This window comes from Tursiops truncatus, chromosome 17, assembly GCF_011762595.2.
Source record: "Tursiops truncatus isolate mTurTru1 chromosome 17, mTurTru1.mat.Y, whole genome shotgun sequence".
In the NCBI taxonomy this organism is placed as follows: domain Eukaryota; kingdom Metazoa; phylum Chordata; class Mammalia; order Artiodactyla; family Delphinidae; genus Tursiops; species Tursiops truncatus.
Window position 1 is genome coordinate 63,929,998 of NC_047050.1, and position 24,168 is coordinate 63,954,165.

The 24,168-nt window shown below is 39.5% G+C and overlaps 2 protein-coding genes across 19 annotated transcripts in view; one reads left to right on the top strand and one right to left on the bottom strand.

Annotated features, from left to right (window-relative positions):
• Nucleotides 1–9,406, bottom strand: part of WASHC5 (WASH complex subunit 5) — a 54,198-nt gene extending 44,792 nt beyond the window's left edge. For 3 of the 9 annotated variants that reach the window (XR_012327346.1, XR_012327345.1, XM_073794732.1), the window contains exons 1-5: nucleotides 9,266–9,405; nucleotides 3,676–3,986; nucleotides 3,060–3,205; nucleotides 2,295–2,379; nucleotides 1,575–1,675 (exon numbers count right to left, since the gene is read on the bottom strand). Coding sequence is in view for 7 of the 9 variants with exons in the window: in XM_073794732.1 (XP_073650833.1) it covers nucleotides 1,575–1,675; nucleotides 2,295–2,379; nucleotides 3,060–3,205; nucleotides 3,676–3,861 (518 nt within the window). In the remaining 2 variants the exon portion in view is untranslated. Of the gene's footprint in view, nucleotides 1–1,574; nucleotides 1,676–2,294; nucleotides 2,380–3,059; nucleotides 3,206–3,675; nucleotides 3,987–5,713; nucleotides 5,917–8,865; nucleotides 9,033–9,265 lie in introns of all 9 variants that reach the window. The other 6 variants (XM_073794737.1, XM_073794735.1, XM_073794733.1 and 3 more) reach the window with 5 other exon arrangements.
• A 65-nt stretch (nucleotides 9,407–9,471) lies between these two features.
• NSMCE2 (NSE2 (MMS21) homolog, SMC5-SMC6 complex SUMO ligase) overlaps nucleotides 9,472–24,168 on the top strand; it is a 224,350-nt gene continuing 209,653 nt past the window's right edge. For 4 of the 10 annotated variants that reach the window (XM_019932013.3, XM_019932014.3, XM_073794742.1 and 1 more), the window contains exons 1-2: nucleotides 9,475–9,610; nucleotides 16,664–16,834. In XM_019932013.3, the coding sequence (XP_019787572.2) occupies nucleotides 16,678–16,834 (157 nt within the window). In that variant the 5' untranslated portion in view covers nucleotides 9,475–9,610; nucleotides 16,664–16,677. Of the gene's footprint in view, nucleotides 9,611–16,663; nucleotides 16,835–24,168 lie in introns of all 10 variants that reach the window. The other 6 variants (XM_073794740.1, XM_073794741.1, XM_073794739.1 and 3 more) reach the window with 5 other exon arrangements.

Below are 24,168 nucleotides of genomic sequence, written 5' to 3' on the forward strand. Positions count from 1 at the left end.
CAGGTGCTGACTCCAAAAGATTTCAAGTTAGGTCAGGTTTGCTGCCAACGTAGTTGCTCTGTATGCATGTTGTGCATGTGTGTATGTTCATATATTTTTGTCAGAGTTCTTTGGATTTCAAAACTGTGGATAAAGAATGTGAACCTGCACCAATTTTCATAAATTTAAACAATAATTTTTAAAAAGTCTATCAATTTCAAGTGGGATATACCAACTGGTTTTTCTTGGTAAGATGTACCTTCTACAGAGATTTAAGCAGAACATCTATGATTTTTCTGGTGGCTTGAAGTAGTAATCCCCCAAAGAGACTCAATCTTAGACTTGAAGATGACCTCCTATCTGATGTAAGAACCTCCTTTACTACTGCTCTGACTTGTAATTGTTCAGTGTCTCTTCAGTAGTGGATCCTCACATTCTAATGAATTAGCCATTATACCCTAAGGGACAAAGCCGGATTGTCAAAGCTGGGCTTGATTAGCAGATTTTTTTCTTTTTCTTCATGTTTTTTATGGTTTTTGTTTTTCCAGGTACTTTCAGAAATAGAGGCAAGACCATTCATAGCCCATTTTAAAAAACATGGATGGTCAAACTGATGTGAATGAATTACGCATGCTGGTGGATACTCTCCTCACATCCTGATAAAGCTAAAGGAACAGGCCAGCTGAGTAGCCTAATTTATTGCTGAGAAGGCGGCAGTACCAAGTGTGGCTGAAAATACAACATCCCCAAACAATCCCTCTCTGTTGAGGATCTGCCTTTTTGCCCTATTTATTTTGTCCTAATTTGTAAGTCTGAAAATGTTAATTCTAGCCTGCACATCTTTAGCCCAAGTTCCTGACTCCTGCTTATTGACTGTTTCTTCCCCGAATCTTGATTATTTCTGACATTGACCCTGTATCCAGATTCTGACTCATTTATTTAACAAATTGAAAACTGTACATTAGGGACTGAAATCACAGCTGGTTAAGGTGGGTCCTGTTTTTAAGACCCTGCTTCTTGAAGTCATAGCTCTGTAAAGACACATGTAACACATGGTTGGGATGTGCGTTACTGTTTGTTCTGTTTTTGGTTCTACATATACATGGGTAAGAATTCACTTTCAACCTGGCCCTGAATGATAACTTTTCAAAATGTATCAACCTGAAAATGATAACAGAAAACTCATTCATTTCCTTACATCTGCCAAGGAGTAGTATTTGAAAACTTAAAAAAAAAATTCATTAGACTGCCAAAATTCCCAAATTAATCTTTCAGGTAAGGAAAATTCACATTCCTTTTAAAAAAAAACTGAGGTATCATGATGGACATGATAAGCTATATATCGCTAATAATCTATAATAAATTACTCTATATATACTAGATTATATGACATATAATCTATTATAATGATGATGATATGAAACACAGATTGTTATATTTCTACATTATGTATTATACTTAGAAGTGATAAGAATCTTACACTTTTGCATTCTAGATCATATTGCTGCTGTTCACAATAAAAGGAGGATGGAAACCTACACTGTACTTTACCAATAGCAGTGCTTTTGGAGGGTGTAGTCTTAGCCCAGGGATACCTGTATCGATAGTAAGAAACGAGCATTCTCTCTCTGATTTCTCCTTCAATCTTTTGGTCGATGACCAGGAGCATAACTCCATATAAGTACAGTGCTTCACACTATGACGAGAAAAAGACAACAGCCAAGTTCACAGGAGTACACATGCTTATGGAGTGAAGCTGATAATGTGTAAAAGGATCACTCTGCTCTGGTTCCTCCTAAAAACTTTACATTACAAGGAGAATGCAGGTTCCCCCCAAAGGGTTCTCACCTTCTGTACAGAATGAGCTTCGAAAAGTTTATGCAAAATAAAGTTTAATTTACAATGACTATCTTTCAGTTGGTCTATTTTTCATATTTTGCTTGGGATACCAAAATGGAATCCCAACATTATGAATACATAATAAGTCATTCACTTATTTAACAAACATTTCTTAAGTGATCATGATGTACTAGGTACCAGGCTAGATGTCTGGGATGCAAAAGATAAAGAAGATAGGATTGTTACACTGAGGAAGCTCATAACCTGCACATAATCTTTATTCACTTGTAGCTCTGCTCAAAGTCTACTATGTTCTAAATTCAGACAAAGACCTGCCAGTTAGAAGATAATTATCAGTTTATTTTGCTTCTCCTTAAAGAAGGATACACTGTATGTATTTGTGACTTACAGGAAAAAAAGTAACGCTAAGTTTGACATTCTTGATTTTTAAATTTTAAGTGGTCACTACTACTTACTAGAAGTTGTTTTCCATCTTCATTGAGAAGCACCGTTTCTAAGGTTTGCTGAATATAAACACCTTCATTGAGATCATCTAGATATCTAGAAATGAAACCCCAGAGCAAGTTATTCATTGATAATAAAAATGTTAATATCTCTGAAGAAGGACAGTAAAGATTTTTAAAAGATTAGGCAAGATACCAGGCATTCTGGCCTTCAAATAGTTTGTGGCCATTCATGCTCTTAGGAATAGATTGGTGAGCAGGAACTCATAGTGATCAGGGCCACAGATTATTTATGGCCACTCCAAGTAAAAGGAATATTCCATAGTCCTGATTTACGAATTACAGATATCTTGGGAATAATGGCATAAAAACATGGACTAGTTTAAAAGCTAATGAATAATGAATTCTTATGGGCTAGAAGGAAGACAATATTGTCTGGTCAGGGATAAGAAGGAAGGCTATGGTTACCAACGCTACAAAAATAAGTTCCTTTTTTTTTCCACTTCTCATATATAATAAACTAAATTAGGATCAAGATTGAAAGCCAACTGACTTGGTACAAAGCAAGATGATTATAATCCTTAACAAGAGCAGGAAATAATATTAAAACTCTAAAATACTTAAGATGACTAGTGCCACAGGAAGGAAAAGATAATTATCCATGGTATGAGCTAGTAAATTTCTTAGTAACTCAGAAAGATATACACGTTCTAGTCCATCCCTTCTCCCTCTCCACTATTTACTATCAAAATAAGCTATGACTAAATTAGTCAATACCTGTTTAAGTCTACAATATATTTATGCACACTTTGAAATGCTAAATAAAATCTGGTCACAATTTCTGTGTTGTTTTCCCGAAACTCTTCATCTAAATCCTGTAGCTCTGGCTTAGCTTCCAGTTTGCTTTCCCATAATTCTGGACCCTAAGAAGAAAAACACATTTATGTGAAACATCAAGAAAAGAGTCACAAACCAATAGAATTATTGGTAACAATTTCAAAACAGTCTTTTAAAAATTTGTTCTTATGCCTCAAAAGGGATATCAAAAATTGAAAGCAGAGGAACAGAAAGTAATGAAGATCTCAGAAGCACAGATATAAAATCCCTTTGAAAGAAATGGACTTGAATTGCAACAATTGACATGCTTTTAAGTGTGGGGTACTTCAATGTGAAACACATTATACCAAAGTTATCTTTTTAAGATTTGATTATATTGTGTTAGGGCTTCCACACAGTATATTATTTTAAAGTTAGTTGATACTAAATTTGGTTGAAAAGCTTTTCTTTTTAACTCCTTCTCCATAATTACTTAACCTCTCAGAGTCTCCTGGTTTCCAAGGAAAGCATGCTTTTGTAGAAAAGACTGGTAAGAAAAGCTGTTGAGGAAGATTACCTTAAAATAGCTGAAATCAAATATGATATCTCCGTATTTCTGTTGATCAGCTCGGTCTTTTAACCTGAATACAGCAGGAATAAACTCAGAGAGCCTCAGAAGTTCAGCAATGATGGCATTGCCACAGGAAACAATTCTTAGGATTGCTTGGCCACAGAGGTTATTCTCAGCCAAAAAGTCCAACATCGTGAGGATAATCAACTACTCTGTGCCCGGCCACAGGAAAATGTGTAACTGGCTTCAGAGCTGGGGTCTGTAAATCATCAGATGAAACCAGGTCTGCAGATATACTGGCCACTCCATTAAAGGACCTGTATCCCCCCCCCAAAAAAAAGTATGAAAATCTCCATTTTTTTAAGGAACCACGTGAAACACACACACAATATTTTTCTTCCAAACTCACTGAAAAAAATTTGTAACACATAATGAGTTCTGATATGGAGGGAGGGCATTTAATTTCCACTCTTCATGTTTTCCTTGTAGAGGAACTTTGCTAAATTGCTACTCTTGGCCTCTTTCTCAACACTTTATTCACTTCTCTCCATGAGAAAAGACTTGATGTAGCTGATCCCTGAGCTTGTGAGAAGGTTCCAAGGTGCCCTACATTGGGAACAGATTATTAAATTTTCCTTACAGGAATTGTACCACTTCTTTTACCTTTGGGAAAAGATAACTATGTCCTAAAATCTACTAGAATTAGATGAGGGAACAACCTTTAAAAATGTTTTTTTCAGGGGATTCCCTGGCAGTCCAGTGGTTAGGACTCTGTGCTTTTACTGCTGAGGGCCTGGGTTCAATCCCTGGTTGGGAAACTAAGATCCCACAAGCTGCGCGGCACAGCCAAAAGAAAAAAAAAGTTTTTTTCATATGTCAAGTATGGGAGGTCCTGTTATTGAGACTAATATATGCCTGAGAAATGTGACAGGGTGACTCTAAAAGTAAGGACAACTATTTCATACTAAGCAGTGGAGAAGTTCTGATTAGGAATGTATCTTCAAATGATATCATCAAAACTTCTGACAATAAGTTTTATGCTTAACAAAATTGAGAGTAAAGTTGCAGAAACTCTGTACTCAATGGACAAACCAAGAACAAGTCAAAAGCTGGCTTCATCAAATCGTGATTTCGATAATACAGTGTTTTGTACTCCACAGTTGTCTTTCATAGTATGAGCTTTAAATGGGTAATTTTTGCAAAAAATTTCCAAGGCATCATGCATTTTTCCAGAGGGCCTCCCAATTCTTTTTCACCTCATTATCTTTTGAAGTGTTAATTGTGTCATCATCTTTGTTGCATTTCTCTCCTCTAATTGTTAATTTAGCTAGGTCATCATTTGTGAACTTCATGGAAGCCTAAATTATTTTTCAACTTCATAAAGGCCTGTGACTTCCCAACATTTGCACTTTCACTTGGCATTGGGATCCTGCTCTATCAACATGATGTCAACAATTAAGAAAACTGACCAAGAGACTTCCCTTGTAGTCCCGTGGTTAAGACTCTGTGCTCCCAGTGCAGGGGACACAGGTTCGATCCCTGCTTCGGGAACTAAGATCCCCACATGCTGCATGGCCTGGCCAAAAAAAAAAAAAAAAAGACTGACCAAAAAGAAAAGTAAGAATTTAATGACCAAATAGACAGCTTTGGACAAGGATAGCTGAATGAGGACTAATGTTACAAGTGGTCAGTTTATTAAGATGTTTACATCAATGCCACTTTTGAGTTCCTCTGTAGCCACAGCAAAACATTCCTCAATGCCTGTCACACATTTTTAAAGTTCACCCACGTGATGAGCTACCTACTGTAGGTATCTATTACCTGGAAGCTCTGTATAACCCTTCAGGGTTTTCTTTTTTCCTTTTGGAAGTTTCTATCATTGACTCACAATTTGGAAATGTCTTCATTTACTGGGATGCTGTGGCAGCAACTGCTGGCTCCTCAACAGTACTTCCCACTCACCTACTCCTTTCTTATTCTAGAGGACAAAACATTCAGATCCTCACTTTCCCTCCCTTGAAGCCAGGTTAGACATGCGACTCACTTGTGACCGATGAGATAGAAGAAGTCTATGGCAGAACTTTTAGGAAATGTTTTTTTTTCTCCAGCTACAAGGAGAGAGGCATGTCAAGAGAAATTTCTCTTGTTGCTCCGGCTATCCCCCTTCTTCTTGCCTTTGAGTGTGGTCCAATGAATATTTGATGCCTGAAGCTGCAGTAGCCACCTTGAGACCATGAGGTAACAGGCCTAAGAGAAAAAAACGCCAAGAACCTGCAGACTGTGGTGCGGAAGGAAAGAATCTAAATTCTTATTGATGTTACTGATTCCTTGATTCAACTGTGGCACTACCTACCTCTGTAATCCTTGTTAAATGGACTGCTTTTATGGTTTACCTAATGTTAATTGGGTTCTGGATTATATGCAGGTGAAAGCATTTCCAATGATACAGATTCACTTACTCAACAAATATCTACCCAGTGCCTACTATGTGCCAAGCACTGTTTTAGGACCTGAGGCTACCGTAGTGACCACAACTAACTTCCTGCTTTCATGAAGCCTACATACTATTGGGAGTGGGAAAGAGATAAACAAATAAACATATTACATATCAGGCTTTGATAACGCTGTAAAGAAAAGCATGACAAAGGGATGGAGCGTGTGTTATTTTACATACAGGAGAGTGTAAAAGCCTCTCTGGTAAGATGATATTTGAGCAGAGGCCAGAGCAAGTGAGGGATCAAGCAGTAAGGGTATCTATAGCCCCTAAGATGGTCCCCAATGACCTCCACCTTCCTATTCATTCCCTGAGTGTGACTTACTGTCTCCCATCTAAGGAAGGGAATAGGGCAGATGTGAAAGATGCCATTTCTGAAATGAGATTGCAAAAAAGACTGTGACCTCTGGCTTGGGAGCCCTTTCCAGCGTGTGTGTCTTGGGAGAAGCAAGTTGTTAGGTTGTGAGACAGCCCTGTGGAGGAGCCCTTGGGACGATGGAGAAGTCTGCCAACCACCACTTGAGTGAGCTGGAAAATAGATCCCCCCAACCCCAGTTTGTGTTCACAGCACAGCAACCTCCCAAGAGCCCCTGAGCCAAAGGCACCCAGCTAAGCCACATAGCTGATTCCTGACCACAAATGTTAATAAGACAATAAATGCTTATTGTTTTATAGCCACTAGGTTTGAGGGTAATTTGTTAGTTTACTGATAGTGATCTAAGAGAAGGGCATTCCAGGAAGGGGTTACAAGTAAGTACTACAGGACAGAAGCAGAGATAGGGGAGGTGGAGTTGGGTCCCATAGCAGAGATTACTGAGAAGCCACTACAGTTGTCCACAGCTCTCTCTCATGAGGGTTGTGTATAATACACATTAAGGCATAAATTAGTAACAACTGTGTTCAGTTTTCTCTGTGATGCTTGCTTGTTAAGACACGTTGATCTCTAATAGGCTGAATTTCAGATAATTTCATTCCATTTTTCCCACTGAAACGGACTGCCTTGGAAAATAAGACAAGTGAGAAAATAAAGGAAAATGAGAACAAAAGTCACCTGAAGTCCTCTGAAGACCACTAAACTAACCCAGGTCTCAGGAGGATGAAACTTTAGACTCAATTCAGAGGAGGTAAGGCTATGATGAACAGGTCTAACTGCTACCATTTGGGTATCAAGATAGGACAGACAACGTGGCCAAAGAGAAAATAGCTTAAAGCAAGTCAACATGACCTGCCTTCTTTCCCAACGAACAGACAGACAGATATACTCGGCGCCTGCACGCACGTGGTCAGGGAGGCTTAGGCCTGGGATAATGACTTAAGTCAAAATTCTTGTGTGTCCAAGTCTTATTTTAATCCTTTTTACCTAAGAGTTACACTGCAGGCAACTTTCAAAATATTATTTGGCTAAAGTCTTTGGTAAATAGCCTCACTGTTGGCTGAAAAACTGGTCCTAAAGAACAGAATCTAAGAAGCATAATTAAAGATGCCTAATCATGTTGCAGTGAACTCAGAGGTAGGTGGCTTTATAGAAGATGTTAAGACTTAGTTGAGATTAAAAAAAAAATTCACTCTAGAATGAGATGCAAATAAACATGGTAGAAGAAGCTATATTAAATCTTCCTTTTTTTTTAAATTGGGGTATAGTTGCTTTACAATGTTGTGTTAGTTTATGCTGTTCAGAGAAGTGACTCAGCTATATGTATACATATATCCCCTAACTCCCTCTTTTTTGGATTTCCTTCCCATTTAGGTCACCACAGAGCACTGAGTAGAGTTCCCTGTACTATATAGCAGGTTCTCATTAGTTATCTATGTTATACATATTATTGTATATATGTCAATCCTAATCTCCCAGTTCATCTCTCCCCCGCCCCCAACAAATCTTCCTTTTAGAGGTTCTGCTGGTGCTAGGGATGAAGACAACTCATAAAGACCAGCTTTCTCAGTAGAGGCTCTCTTACTATTTGACATGCAATGAAACCAGAGATCCCACTCAATTTCCTAATTTTGTTTTTACAAGGCACCCAGAAAAGTGGTTGTAACTTCATTTTCAAGAATTTGGTACGGAATTATGATTTTTAGTTTGGAAAGTAATCCTAGACAAAAGACAACATGCTTTCAAGAATAAAGCATGGCAACATCATACCAATTACCCAATGAGTACAGAACTGAATTCTGAAAATTAAATTGCCCTGGGAAGAACCAATCTTTATCCTACTCAGAGGACAAAAGAAGATTGATCTATTTTAATCCTTTTATAAAACCTCAGCTCCATAAAGAAAGAAGCACTGGTCTCCACCAATCCGTTATCAGGAACAAACTATAGCGGTTGTTGATCAAAAGGGACCGGCATATCTCTTCCAGAAAAGTTCTAAAATAAGCCTAATCACTCTAGTCTGAGAATCCTGAAAAAGAAAGAAGAAAAACCGGAAGGTGTTCCCTGTTGTGGGCAAAGGCAGTAAAGCCTCTCTCTCCCCCTTCTCCCAGCAACTCCTAGGCTGGAGGAAGCTCCACGCACTTGGAATCAGTCAATCAGGAGACCCAGTTCCATTACCGGCTCTGTGTTTTTTAGTTTTTTTAACTGTACGACCACAGACAAATTAGGACCCTCGAAACCATTTTTTGAAATTCAAAGGACTTTGGCATGTCGTACATAGGTGGGGGAATTAAGGTGCAGAGAGGAGCAATGATTTGCCCAAACTCACAGCCCGTGGTAGAACTGGAATTCAAACCCGGGTCCGTCAGACCGTAGAAGTTTCCACCAACCACTCAGGTTTCTGGAGAGTAAATGGAGAAATGACGACGCCCACAGAACACCGCTCCCGGAAACTTGGAAGGCTCAGATGCAGACTAAGCAGCTGAACATCACTTCCTAAAGCGCCAAAGAGGTGTGGAAAATTGTTTCCACCTGAGTGGAGGAGATGCAGAGCCTGGACTGCAGCAGCAGCTCCAGGAAAACCCTCAGTCCTCCACGCCAGGCTCCCCCATCCAGACCCCACCCCATGCCGCAGAAGCCCCCACCAAGGCCAGCGCGGCCCAGCCCTGGGGCGGGGGAGGGGACGGAGGACGTGAAGGAGTGGGCGCGCGCACACCGCCCCTACTCACCTGTCACGCGGGCCGCGCCAGGGCGCACGCGCAGGGCCGGCGGTCGCACGCGGAGTCAGCGCCCCGGCCACCACCCCTCCGTCTCCGCAGGGGTTCCCTTCTACCCCCAGCCCTTATCCACAGCCGGCCAGACCCCGGCTTCCGCCCGGGGCTCCCTCAGCCGTCACATGACAAAAGGGCGGAGAGCGGGGCGGGGCGTCATGTGACCACTCGCCGGCGACGACTGATGACGCCTGAGCCCGCGCTCGCCGTTTCAGCGACAGGGGAAGGGAGTTAAGGAAGTAGTTGGGGGTCCTGGTGTGGGGAGTCTGGGCGCAGCCAGACGAAGCTACATCGGGCAGCCAGGTAAGGCAAGAGCGGAGCATGGCGATGGGGAGGGTGATGGGAGGTGTTGCCTCCCTCTCGGGCTCTTCGCCGGTGCCGCGAGCTACGGTCTGTGGACCTGTGTTATGGTCCTGGTTCTTTTCACGCCACAGCAATGAGGCTGGGGCGGTTTACCTCCCTCTCCAAGACGCCATCTCTCCATCCTTGGGCTCTATGTGTGTGGGGCAAAGATCACGAATTCTTTTTTTATTTTTTATTGAAATATAGTTGATTTACAATGTGTTAATTTCAGGTGTACAGCAAAGTGATTCAGGTAAATATATATGTATACTTATATATAGAGAGAGAGAGTGATTCAGGTAAATGTGTATATATATATTCTTTTTCAGATTCTTTTCCTTTATAGGTTATTAAGATATTGAATATAGGTTCCCGTGCTATACAGTAGGACCTTGTTTTGCCTATTTTATATATCGTAGTGTGAGATCACGAATTCTTGATCTAAATAAATCTGGTTTGAGCCGGCTTTCAAAGCAGGGCCTTGGGCAGATCGTTTAAATAAACTCTCTGGGCGTCAGTTTCCTTTTCTCTCCTATAAATGGTTGTGAGGATTAACCATAATGAGAACGAATTGTAGGGGCACCAGTTTATGGCTTGCCATAGGGAACCTAGAAATGGTGGTTTCCGTTATTGATGTAGCTCTGCCAAATCTTTATTGGTCACCTATTTTGTGTGAAGAGCTGTTCTATGTTATGTGGAATCTGTCAGAATTCTAGTTTAAGTTGCTCCCAGGGTGAAAGAGTGGCAGATATGGGAGCAAGTAGTTATGATGGTTTTTAAAATAGAACGGGGTGGGGGGGGAGGGGGAGAGAGAGAGAGAGAGAGAGGGATAGTGGTAGCATGAAGGAGAGAACAAGCAACTGAGAGGGCTTCATAAAGATGTAACCTTGCATATTGGAAAAGAAGATACAGTTATGGCTGAACTTGTATAGGGCCCTGTGGATTTAAAGGAGGTCAGCACAGTATCTAAATTATTTGCTCTGTGCATACCACTTGTACAGAAAGATGAGAGGAGTATTTTTATTTTTATATTAGCTAATAATTGGCCTCACCTACAGAGAATCTTATAAACCTGCTCTGATCTGAATGTTTGTGTCCTCCTCCTACCCCCACCCCCCAATTCCTAAAGCCAGTGTGATGGTATTAAGAGGTAGAGCCTTTGGGAAGAGCTTAGGTCACGAGGATGGAGCCCTGCTAATAGGCTTAATACCTTTATAAAAGAGGCTCCAGAGAGCTCCCTTGCCCCTTCTACCATGTGAAGACACAGAGCTAGAAGGCCCTGGCCATGAATCACCAGAAGAGGGTCTTCACCAGAATGCGACTATGCTGGTGCCTTGACCTTTGGACTTCCCAACCTCCAGAACTGTGAGAAATGTTTTTGTCGTTTATACGTTACTGTGTCTGGTATTTTGTTACAGCGGCACCAACAGACAAAGACAAGGCCTGTTAGGGAAGGCAACATAACATGCTAGGGAAAAGCTCAGGAAGTGCATAACCTTGTTTTAAACTTTCTTTGAGACCATAGGTACAGAGAACAAAACAGTCACAGTTCCCTGGGGAAGGCTCCAAAGGGGGTTAGTTTAAACCAGGGTTTCTCAACCACTGCACTGTTGACATTTGGTGCCAAATAATTCTTTGCTGTGCGGGGCTGTCCTGTGAATTATGTACTTAGCTGTACTTAGTGGGAGAAATAGGGAAAAGTGCGTTTAGTCCATCTTTCACCTCCAGCCATTCTCTTTGCTCCTCGATCTGAGTCGTTCCTCTTGATAGTGCAGAATTAACAGACGAATGTTTTCCCCACCTCTCTGCAAGTGTAAAGTTTCACTGGAGTAATGTGAATTTTGCATTCATATAAGGATGGCTACCATGTAGCAGACACTTTACATTTATCCTGGATTACATTAATCCTTATATACACTGTGTCGTAGTCAGCTCAGGCTGCTATTAAAAGAATACCATAGACTGGTGGCTTAAACAACAGAAATTTATTTCTCACAGATTTGGAGACTGGAAGTTGGGGACCATGGCGCTGGTATGGTTGGATACTGGTGAGGGCTCTCTTCCTGGTTCGTAGACAGCCACCTTACTGTATCTTTTCATGGTGGACAGATAGAGCAAACCCTGGTGTCTCTTCCTCTTCTAATGACACTAATCCCATCATGAGGGCTCCCCCCTCATTTAAACTTAATCAACTCCCAAAGGCTCCATCTCTATATGTCATCACATTGGGAGTTAGGGTAAACATAAATTTGGGGGGGACAAAGTTACCTCAGTGTTCTCCATACTTGAATTATTTGGGGTGCTTCATAAAAATACAGTTTCCTCAGTGTCCACTAGAGATTGATTCAATAGGTCTGAGATAGTATCCATTAATAACTGTATTTTTAGTAAGTATTTCAACTGATTCTTAAGATCAGACAAGTTTGAGAAAACTACAAAATTTAATTTAGGGGACTTCCCTGGTGGCGTAGTGATTGAGAATCAGCCTGCCAATGCAAGGGACGCGGGTTCGAGCCCTGGTCCAGGAAGATCCCACATGCCGCGGGGCAACTAAGCCCCCGCTCCACAACTACTGAGCCCGTGTGCCACAACTACTGAGCCTGTGCTCTAGAGCCCGCGCTCCACAGCAAGAGAAGCCACCGTAATGAGAAGCCCGGGCACCACAACGAATAGTAGCTCCCATTCACCGCAACTAGAGAAAGCCCACGCACAACGACGAAGACCCAACGCAGCCAAAAATAAATAAATAATAAATAAATTTATTTTAAAAAATTTAATTTATTCTTATAATAATGCTGTGAGATAGATGTGATTATCTCCTTTTTACACGGGAGCTAACTGAAGATAGAGAAGTTAAGCAACTCAACCAGAGTGATGCAGTTTTAAGTGGGGTGGACAAGGTGGAATTTCCAGGCATTTGTGTCCAAGGTCAGCTCACTTATGCGCTATTCTATATTGCTGCTCACAGTATTGTATGATTAACTTGATGGTAATATTTGCTCTCATTGTAAAAGATTATATGCCAGACATTATTCTGAGTGTTTTGTTATACGTATGAACTCATTCAGTCCTCCCAGTAATCCTTGAAGTTGACACTGGATCATGCCCATGTTGCAGAAAGGAAAAGTGAAGCATTGAGAGGTTAAATAACTTGCCTAAAGTTATTCAGCTACTTAATTGGCAAAATCAGGCTTCGAGCGCATGTAGTCTGGCTCCAGAGGCTACAGTGTTTAACCCCTACTAGAGTTTTTAGTCATTAACCCCTACTGGTATCACCTCCATATTCTACTCTATAATGTAACTAATGTTTATTTTTAATATAAACGTGTTTCATGTTATCTTTAAGTAAAATTAATATTCCAGGAAGATATATCATGTTCATACTGTGGCTTTACTCCATCTGGCTTACCCCCTGGTGTGTGTGTGTGTGTGTGTGTGTGTGTGTGTGTGTGTGTGTATACACTTTGATAATTGTGTTTCCAGAACAGTGCTATCCAATGCAGTAGCCATTAGGCACATGTGGTTATTTAAATTTTTTTTTGATTTTGCATTATTTTAATATAGCAAAGCATTGACAAGAATAATAAATAGGCAACTTATTTGATAAATTTGGTTTTATAAAAATATTTGTTGAACAGAGTTGCTTGAAAAGAGGCAAAAAGACAGTATGTAAAAATATTAGTGATGAAATATTTACATATATCTATTTCAAAAATTAGAATAGAAAATATTCTCCATCTAGAAGCATTACTTCTGAGATTACCAGGTTCCCTGGCACCTGTAGTATTTCACAATTTAAAAAAATCATGGTCTTCAGAGAAGAGTCATATGAAGGTGTCAACAGTTTCACATTCATATCATGACATGCAGTTTTGAAGAGAATCACGGGAAATTCTATGAAAAAATAATAAGACCACATTGAGATAATATATCTTCAGAAAAATCCTAGTGTCATAGTATTAAAGACAGAGATGGCTAATAAACTGATTAATGAATGTAAATATGTACCAAGAATAAGTTTCTTTTTTTTAAAGTTTTGGTAATCAATATAAAAAGATTTCTAAATCTGTTTTAATGCATGTAGATATATGTTACTATTAGTTTTTAAAAGTGTAGTTGACTTCCAATATGGCTATTTAAATTTAAATCGATTAAAATTAAATAAAATTTAAAACTCAGTCACGCTAATCACATCAATAGTCATGCTATTATGACTCTCAGTAACCACTGCTAATCAATAGTCACACGTGCCTAATAGCTTCTGTATTGGACAGTGCAGATTATAGAACATTTTTGTCATGGCAGAAAGTTCTATTAGACAGTGCTGCTCTAGACAATTTAGACTTACACTAGAATCAAGATTGACTAGAAAACTGAATTCTTCAACCATATCATTTGATCTTTGCAGGATTGTGTTTTTTGAGTAACAGTTGGTGTTACAATAGGTATACCCCCAAATCTAAATGGCTTTGCACAATTGAAGTTTTTTATTTCTTTCATGCATGGAGCCTGATTGGTGGGCAGTTTTCCTCCAAGCAGTGAAGTAGGAACCTAGGCTCCTTCCATTTGGTGGTTCTCTATCTTCAGTATGTGGCTTCTAAGGTCATTGCTTGCCTGTTTCAACCTGACAAATGGGAAAGAGTGTGGAGATAGAGTGCCATTTTCATGGATGGGGCTGGAAATGGCTTCTGTTTCACTGCCTTGAATTCAATCATACTGCCACACCTAACTGCAAGGAAGGCTGCAAACTGTGGTCTAGCTGTACGAGCAGGTTGAAGAGGAAATGGGTTTGGTGGGCACTGAGCTGGAATCTGCCACACGTGTCCTGTCCTTAGCTTACCTTGAGACATAATCGAAGAAACAGTCCTCAGAAGCTTACTATTACTGTATCGTAAGAATATTATTAAGGACATTTTTCAGTATGATTCTTATTATCTCATACGTGATGATCCGTGCTGCCTTGATTGCCATGGAAAGCCTTATTTTTCTTGAGTTCTTGGCGTACTTTATGGAGAAAGAGAATTCTGTAGTTTTCACTTTTTGTTTTGCTTGTCAGGAAATCTCATAGCCAAATTTGTATTTACAAATATAGTGCTGTGTAGAATCATAAAGAATCCTAAACCTTATATGATTACATTCTAAATTTTCTCATGTACTTGGTTTTCCCTTTAATCTGTTTTTTGGTCCTGATTTTTATGAATTTACATATTTTCCATCTTATTGCATATGTTTGTGTTTATATTGTGTTAACCATCGCAACTTGTTTGGTGTAATAAAGTGAGATTGTAAATAAATACTGTCTTTCACCAAAACACACATATTCAAAACACCATTATTGTTGTTTTTTTAAAATTTTTTTTTATTGAGGTATAGTTGTTTTACAATGTCATGATAGTTTCTACTGTACAGTGAAGTAGAGTTCCCTGTGCTATACAGCAGGTTCTCATTAGTTATCTACTTTATACATATTAGTGTGTATATGTCAACCCCAGTCTCCCAGTTCATCCCACCCACCCCCCCACTGCTTCTCCCCTTGTCATTATTGGTTTTTCATTCATATACATGGTCATGTCTTCTCTCAGTGTGAAATTTTAACACCACAGAAACTCCCAGAAGATAACATAATGAGAACCCTTGTTCCATCATCTGGGTTTTAACATCTGTAACATTTTGCCATATTTGCTTCAGGTCTTGATTTTTAAGATCATTTAAAGAAAAAAAACAGATAAAGTTAAAGTCCCTGGACCTATAAGGTCTACCTGGACCTTTATCCTTCATTAAGACCCTCTATGCTATGTTCCAAAAAATACTTGCTGAATATTTGTTAATTGAATGATTTGAATTGATGACGAGTTGTATTGTGGATGTTTGTAGTAGACGAACACCTCAAAAATAGAAATTAACATCTTAAACATCTTCTCTGTGACCTTCCCTTTTTATACCCTGTGTCATTTTTAATGAATCTAATGATTGACAGGCCTACTTGTTGAATGAATGGGTGAATTTAATGAAAAGGGACCAATAATTGAGAAACTCCTGTAGTAATCCAGTTGTGAGGTAAACATGGTGGCAGTGGAGAGGATTGGAAGGGCCACAGATACTAGGCAGCTCAGAGACAGTCAAGCAATCTGTCCATGGTCACTCAGCAGTACAGTGGCAGAACCTGAATTCATGCTGTATCAGTATGGTTATGAGAAAATACCTTTTTTGCTACCATACAGCCTTTCCTCTAAGCCTGTGTAAATTCTCTCCACTTTTCTGGATGGTTTCAGTGGACTGAATTTCAGGTGGTTTGTGAATTAAGCAAAGATGTCTTTTTGTAGGGAGCTTTACATAAGTAGTCCAAAGCTTAAAGAGTTGTTGATTGAAGATACAGATTAGGGAGTGTTTTAATATGAAGATAATAATTGAAACTATTACAGTGGGTGAGCTACCAGAAGATAAGAATTTACAGAAAAATTCTATTTTTTTCTTAAACAGAATCTGGGATCTCACCAAGTCTATAAATCTTAGAACCCAGAGGAACTGTCAGAAATAAAAGTTTTCTTATAGTTTTCAGAATTCAATATGTATATGTGTCAGATAAGTTAAAAATTACAGGTTTTCAAAATTCTCCCTTATTAAACTATTTTATTGCTACTATTTTCATTTTTTTGGAAGAATGCTTTATATGAGCAATGTACTTTTTCTGACACACTTATGTTTTAGGTTTTTAGGAACTGTGCCGCTGTTGAATTCTTCAGAGAATCAGGGAATCTTTTGGAAGAGGGTGTTCTCCCTCCTTTATATACTGAAGTACATCTTCTTTATTTATTGAAATTCATCTATTGTGTTTGGTGGCCCAGATGATGGGACAATGCTTTGATATCCTTTCAAGTGATATAGAATGTAGATAATTGTGTAGCACTTGTGGGATATTGGATACATTCATATGGATGTTTATAGTGGTTCTGTTTTCCTATGCAGTTATTATTCTTATTCATAAATTTTGTTTCATTGTGTTTGAAAACTTAGGTAATAATTTCAAGATGCCAGGGCGTTCCACTTCAAGTTCAGGTTCAACTGGTTTTATATCCTTCAGTGGTGTAGAATCTGCACTCTCCTCCTTGAAAAACTTCCAGTCCTGCATCAGCTCTGGAATGGACACAGCTTATAGTGTTGCTTTGGGTCTTGTGGAAACTCAGAGTAAGTAATAATTAAAATTTATTTCTTTTGTGTCTATTTTGATGTAACCCTGAGTGGTGGCATTGCTCTAGGGATGCAAGATACCGCTCACCTTTTGGGTAACCTTGGGACAATCATTTAATCCCTCTGGGCATCTGTTTTCTCATCTTCTTTTACATACCACATAGTGATGTACTGCGGATAAGATGAGATTGACTCATTCATATGTGTTCAGACCCCCATGAGCCACTAGAGACTGCACTAGAAATTTATGGGCTGAAACATGAAGGTATCTGACCTCAAGGAACATACAATCAAAAGTATGTGACATTTGTGGGACTTCCCTAGTGGCGCAGTGGTTAAGAATCTGCCTGCCAATGTGGGAGACATGTGTTCGATCCCTGGTCCAGGAAGATTCCACATGCTGCTGAGCAACTAAGCCTGTGCTTCACAACTACTAAGCCTGCACTCTAGAGCCTGTGAGCCACAGCTACTGAGCCCACACACCGCAACTGCTGAAGCCTGAGTGCCTAGAGCGCATGCTCCACAACAAGAGAAGCCACCGCAATGAGAAGCCTGCGCACTGCAACGAAGAGTAGCCCCTGCTCGCCGCAACTAGAGAAAGCCTGCGTCTAGCAACAAAGACCCAACACAGCCAAAAAAAAAAAAAAGTATGTGACATTTGTGAACTGTACAGTATACAGCATTATGATAGTTATTTTCCAGTAATTGAACTATATTTTGTTCATGCTTAATTACTCAGTAGACAGACCAAGCCGATGCTAGGGGTACTGGTAAAAGAAGGCCTCTACAAAAGATGAGAAAAGTTCAGTCTTGCTGCACTTGACCACAATTTTTTGATGAGAAGATCTAGAAAGATGTTATTTGCTTTGTTTGGGTTAAATTTGTTTTTATTTTATATTATATATGGAAGCAGGGGAGCAACATAATCGTTTTGTTTTCCTTTTAATATCACTGTTTTTTCAGCAATTTGATGGTGATGTGCCTTGGTGTGATTTTCTTTGTTTATTCTGCCTGGTGTTCTTCGAGCTTTATGGATTTGTAGGCTTACAGTTTTGATCAAATTTGGAAAAAAATTCTGCTGCTATTTCTCTCCCCTCTCTTCTCCTTCTGGGGCTCCAATTACATGTATGTTAGGCTGCTTGGTAATGCCTCATAAGTCACTGAGGCTCTGGTGATTTTTTTCAAGTCTTTTTTTCTCTCTGACTTTAGTATGAATAGTTTCTTTTGCTGTGTCTTCAAGTTCATTAGTCCTGTCTTCTCAAGTGTCTAATTGACTAAATCTATCCAGGGAATTTTTAATTTCAGAGACTGTATTTTTCAGCTCTAGAAGACATGAAAAAGAATTAAATGGAATCTTATTTCTCTCCTCATTATGCTCATGTTTTCCTCTGTATGCTTGAGCACATGGAGCGTATTTATAATAGCTACTTTAATATCCTGTCTGCTAATTCTGGCATCTCTGTTGCCACTTGTGTGTATTATGTTGTTGAGTTTGGGGATTTTGTCATCTTCTTTTAAAGAGTATTGACCTTTGTTTTGGTTGGCAGCTAAGTAATTTGTGGATTAGGCTGATCCATCCCAGGCTTGTTGTTAAACTTCCTTAGGGCAGGTCTAGTGTAGCTTTACTTTAGGGCTACTTTAGCCTTGTTACAAAGCTTGCTCTTTGTGGAGTCTCTGTTGATTGCCCAGAGAGTTCAACGAAAAAGCTCTACTCTGCTGGATGGAATCTGAATGCCTTCCAGTCCTGCGTAAATTCTGGGAATTGTTCACTTCACAGCTCCCAGCAGTTGTTCCTCAGCAGCTTAGGATTCAGCATCAGACTCAAGGGGATCTCTGTGCAGGTCCCTCACGGGCTTTCCCTGCATGCCCCCTTCTGTCTTGCAAAACGCCTGCTACTCATCCTCCCTGAACTCCAGTCTCTTCTCTTCTCAGTCCTTTAAGACTGCTGTGCTCCTCTTGGATTCCTCCTCCATTTTGCAAGCAAGAGGGCAATTGGAGGACTTACCTCACTTGCTTTCCTTTTCGCAGGCATCCCAGTTCTGCTCTGCCTATTGTCCCACTGCCTGAAAGCCGTTGCTTCATATATTTTGTCCAGCCTTATAGTCACTCATGGCAGAAAGACCAGTTCCATACTAGATATTCATTCACAGCTGGCAGCAGAAGTCACCCATCATCTTTAGTGGGTGGCCTCTAAGGGTCTTACCCCTGTCCAGCCTGATTTGTAGTCTCTTTTTGATGGTGTTAGATATTCGGCTTTGGTAGGTAGTCCTGGGTAAACTCATAATAAGATCTTAAATCATAAGAGAGAAGGGCTGGTACGTAACCTCCTGGAGGATTGTAGTCAGTTTTTTTCAGGATTTGCTTTGAAGGCTTCTTAGTATGTTTGATACCGAGTTCATTTTTGTTTGTTTTTGTTTTATTTTTTTTAAATAAGTATATTTTGATGCAAAATGCAGCATCTGTTTCATTTAAAAAGAAATATAAGCATCGTTTTTTGAAAGATTCATGCTCTAAAGCAGGGATTGGCAAAGTTTTTCCATGAGGGGTCAGATAGCAAATGTTTTCAGTTTTGTGGGCCATGTGGTCTCTGTCGCAACTCCTCTGTTGCAGGTCTGACAATTATTATAAAAATAGTTTTGACCCTGTGGACCTTGTGGAAGGGTCTTGGGGACCACCTCCTGAGAACTGCTTATGAACCTGAATTGGAGTGCTTATGAGCAAGACTTTGGTGACAGGAGAAACTCCCTACAGAGAGGATGCCTAGGGTGACCCCCACTGGAGTAATAGAGCAAGAGCTTGTTAGGAGAGCAGTTTTCTTGTGACGCCCGACTGAGGTGCCGTCTGAGGACCCAGAGAGTAGAAAAACACCTGGTATTTAAGTAAATTTGAAAGTAACTCAGCCTCTAACAGTAGATGAAAGACTTTTAGGAGACAGAGCCCATATTGCTACTTAATTGCAGGATTTGGAATCAGCCTGATACGGTCTCTAGTCCCAGTTCCAGCTTTAGTTCTATAACTTGCTCAAAGATAGGTAATTTCTTTGAACTTCTAATTTTTTATCTGTGAAATAGAGATAAAAATGCCCATTTTATAAGGTTGTTGGGGTTAATAAGATAGTATATGCAAAGTGCTGTTAGTGTAGTGTTTATTCAATAACTATCAAAAAGTATAGGCAGCAATTAGAAATTTAAGGGTCAGAGCTTAGAAGAAGGGCCTGTGATGTGAAGAGGGGAGCAAAGGTGGATGAGTTTGGAGTCTATTTAAGGCTTTTGATTTGCGTGCAGCTAAATCAGTAATTCATGTTAGCCAACACTACAATGATTAATAAAGGTTTCTTCCTTCAGGTTGTTTACAGTTTAGCTGGGAAGCAAGACATATACATGCTGTTCAAACATTAAGTGAACACTGAGGGCCTAAACATTGAACATTAAGGTCCTGAAAGAAGTTAGGACTTTATTATTGGATGGTTTAAAGTAGAGGAGGAATGTGGCAAGATCCAGGTCTAGAAAGATAACCTCATGGCAATACCGAGGATGCTGCGGAGGATGGAGATACCTCAAGTAGCTAATGAAGTTATTTCAGTAGCTCAGGTGGAAAAAGTAAGTTCAGCTAAGATATTATAGTTGAGGTGAAGAGGATTCGATTTGTGTGCTTTGTGTCTTATATTATGCCCCTACATTGAGATATAGGCAGGATAGTGTAATGTAAGAGTGCAGAGCTTTGTGTACAGAATGCCTGGGTTCTTGTCCCAGCTCCATCACTTATTATTTTTGTGTCCTTGGACAAGTTTTGTAACCTCTGTTTTAGATTTCTGATTTGTAAATGGCATTATTGTGGGGATTAAATGAGATAATACTTACAAATTACATAGAGCAGTCATTAATACTTAATAAGTGCTCAGTAAATGTTAGCTATCATTTAGTCATTTGGTTTGCATTTGAGTTGACTATTTTCTTGGGCAATAGGCCATGGACTGGGAGAAATTAAAGTGCAGAAGAGCAAGTGGGAAAGTCCGTCAACTATCTTCAGAGCAGAAATACTCCCTTTTCTTCTTAGCCTTATAAGATTAGACACACTTTCTGTTGACCTTTCGGGTTGCCCAGTTTCATCACAAATTAGAATGAATTTTGACAAAATAGGTGGTAACAATCACTTGGGGATCATTTTCTCACTTTGCACTGTAATTCTCTTGTCACTATATTATTAAATTATTCGTGGAGGGGATTCCTGCTGCCGAGAACTTGGGTGGTGATGTGTTTCGTTTTGTTTCCTGTTGGTTGCATATTCCTATACAGGTGCTTGTCCCTATTCAACTTTCTAGCATATTTGAAATTATCACCTTTCCTCGTGTTACGTTACAGCTTATGGTGTCTGGGCAATTAGACTCTTGCTGCCACCCTATCTATTAGTTTTTCTCTGAATTTATTGGTATTCTAGTAATTCTTTATTTGAACTAACTGGGAAATGAAATTTGTTACGTTAGGAGATTTTTCAGATAACCAGAGCTTATTTTTCAGATTTTAAAGTTTATTATGTGCTTTTCTGTCTTCTTAAGCAGAATGTACTGACCTAATTTATCAGAGCTGTAGGTATCAACATCATCTTTAAGCAACTGAATTTTCATAAGCCCTTTAAGTTTAGTCAAGTAAATTTGAGGAATGGCCCTTCCCTAAAATGTTAGTGTACCTCAGGGTTGCGTCCTCTCGTCCTGCCTCTGTGTCAGGGTGTGTCTTCAGGTGGCCTTCAGAGGTTTGGTTAACATTCTGCGATTCCATGGAAAATGTATGTGCCTGAGGATTGACAGTTCTTATCAGATTCTTGCTGAATATTTGTGAGGAACGTTTGGAAGAAAAGAGTAAAAGGATGTATATTTAAATTGCCCAAGGGTCCAGTAGATGAGAAAACTGTTGGAGAGCTTCTGGATTTTACTCTCTATATTGCTTTTCTTTCTGTGACTTGCTGAAAGAAACAGAGCAGAGAGACTTCAGTTACTATGGTCAGGCAGGTAATTGGATGTTTGTTGAACTATTCTGAGGTACGGTGATGATAATGATGGCCATAATGATCAAAAGATGATAATAGCTTGATTGGTTACACACGTCAAATGTGTGCAGGCACTGTGCTGTTTTCATAAGTGATATCTCACTTGGTCCTAACTAATCCTTCAAAGTAAGGACTGTTGTTATCCCCACTGGGTACATGAGCCACTGAGGCTTAGCGAAGTTAAGTGCTCTCCAAAGGTCACACAGTTACTAAGTAAGTGGTGGGAGTTGAGATTTGAGCATAAGGGACTTGACTGCAGTTTCTGCCCTTAACAATTACACTTTATTGAAAATTGATTGTGTTTGTCTAATGGCATTTGCAGCAATTGGATAATATTGAAATAACATTTAGTGGTATTTAGCTCAGAAAATTTTGGTTATTTTGTTGAGGTTAACATTATCTGATTTTTCTTTTTTGTCCCTCTTCTTCTTCCTTTCCTTCTCCCTTTTGAATTCCGAAATGAGGTTGCATGCTTTTTCTTAAACAGCCCATCAGCTTTTGTCCTATTCTGCTAGTGAAGTTCTCAATGACTTCCCTTGGACATTCACACGTTCCCTGGACTTTAGTGTCTTCTACTTGTAAAGGCAGAGTTGAGTCTGGTCGTGGAAGGAAGAAGCTGGGAACTTTTGGGGTCATTGTACTGACCCTAGTCTGTCTATTTCTGGACTTGTTGTAATGTTAGGAAAATCAGTTCCTTTTTGGTTAAGTGATGGCTGTCAGGTGTCCTCTCCGTTGCAGCCAGTTGCAGTCCTGACTGATAGAAGTGATACAGTGAATTGATTGAATGATAGTCTGTTCTTTCATGTATCCAGAATTTGTATTCTCATTAAGAATCATCATCTTTTTAAACCCGATTCCTTTTTTTCTCACCTTGGTCTCCACCTAGGCAATAAACAGAGCTTTCACTTTGTGACAGTTACTTTAGAGTTAATGATGAATAAAGAACAGCCATCAGAGTTAAAAATTACATGGCCTTAGAAATTTGTGCTTCTCATGAATAACTGAACTTTCAGATTTGCAAACCTTAAGCATTCAGTTGAGTGCATACTTCTGAATCTGGAGGCTTCGGTGGGTAATATTCTAGTTTTTCCCCTGATATAAGGCATTCTAAAAATCTAAAAATTTGAGGGATAGAGAGAAAAAGAAAAAGAAAATTATGAACATCCATAACCCTATCACCCATCACCTAATTTTATGAAAAAGGAGTAATTATTTTACTTAAATCTTTTATGTTAAATTTATTTTGAAAATTACTTAATGGTTTGAGAAGCCAGCACGTACTGACCTCACATTCTCAAGACTTCTTTTCTTAGGAAGACCCACATTATGGATTTTCATTATGCTGTAATAAATTTCTCCATCTAGAGAACTGCTTCTTATAGCCAGGACTCTAGTTAAAGTGGGAAGGTTTCTTTTTGGCGTTGCTCTTATACATTATTCCATAATTATGTTATTGAGTAGAAGCAGTAATTAGAAGAAAGTAATAATAGTGGGGTGGTGGCCACAAAGACAATAAAAATAACAACCATAAGAAGCCAATGTTTGTATTTCTTATATAGCTTTTAAAGCTGGAGTCAATTATAAAAGCAAAATGTTATTATAACTTAAATAAATGAAGGCCATTGAAAATTATGGTATCTGTAGTGTTAAAAGTATAAAGGCATTGCCTACAGAGTAGTAAAAATCCAGCTCTCTCAAAAAGCTCAGTTGTTTTGCCTATATCTTCATATTTCCCAGGTGTAAGGAAAAGCTGCACTGTTTCTACTCTGCTACTCACAGCGCTTGTGACACTTCTAGCTCCACTTCCCACTCCAAGCAATTCTCCAATTCTCCAACTGGGTGTCCTACAATTCAATTCAATTCTGATACTATTTACCTGGAGTTAGTGTCAGATCTCACAGGTTAAGCGCTCAGTCCCATGAGACTGCCCCCACTGCCCTTGGGTTCTATAATTTGCTAGAGCAGCTCACAGAACTCAGGGAAACAGTTTATCTACTAGATTACCGATTTATTATAAAAAGCTACATCACAGGAACAGCCAGATGGAAGAGATGCAAAGGGCAAGGTAAGTGGGAAGGGGCGCGAGCTTCCATGCCCTCTCCAAGCTTGCCTCACTGCCAGCACCTCCGTGTGTTCACCGACCTGGAAGCTCTCTGAACCCTGCCCCTTTGGGTTTTTATGGAGGCGTCATTCAGTACCCACGCACGCGCAATTAGATCATTGGCCACTAGTGATTGAGTCAATCTCCAGCCCTCTAATCATGTGGTTGGCTTCCATGGCAACCAGCC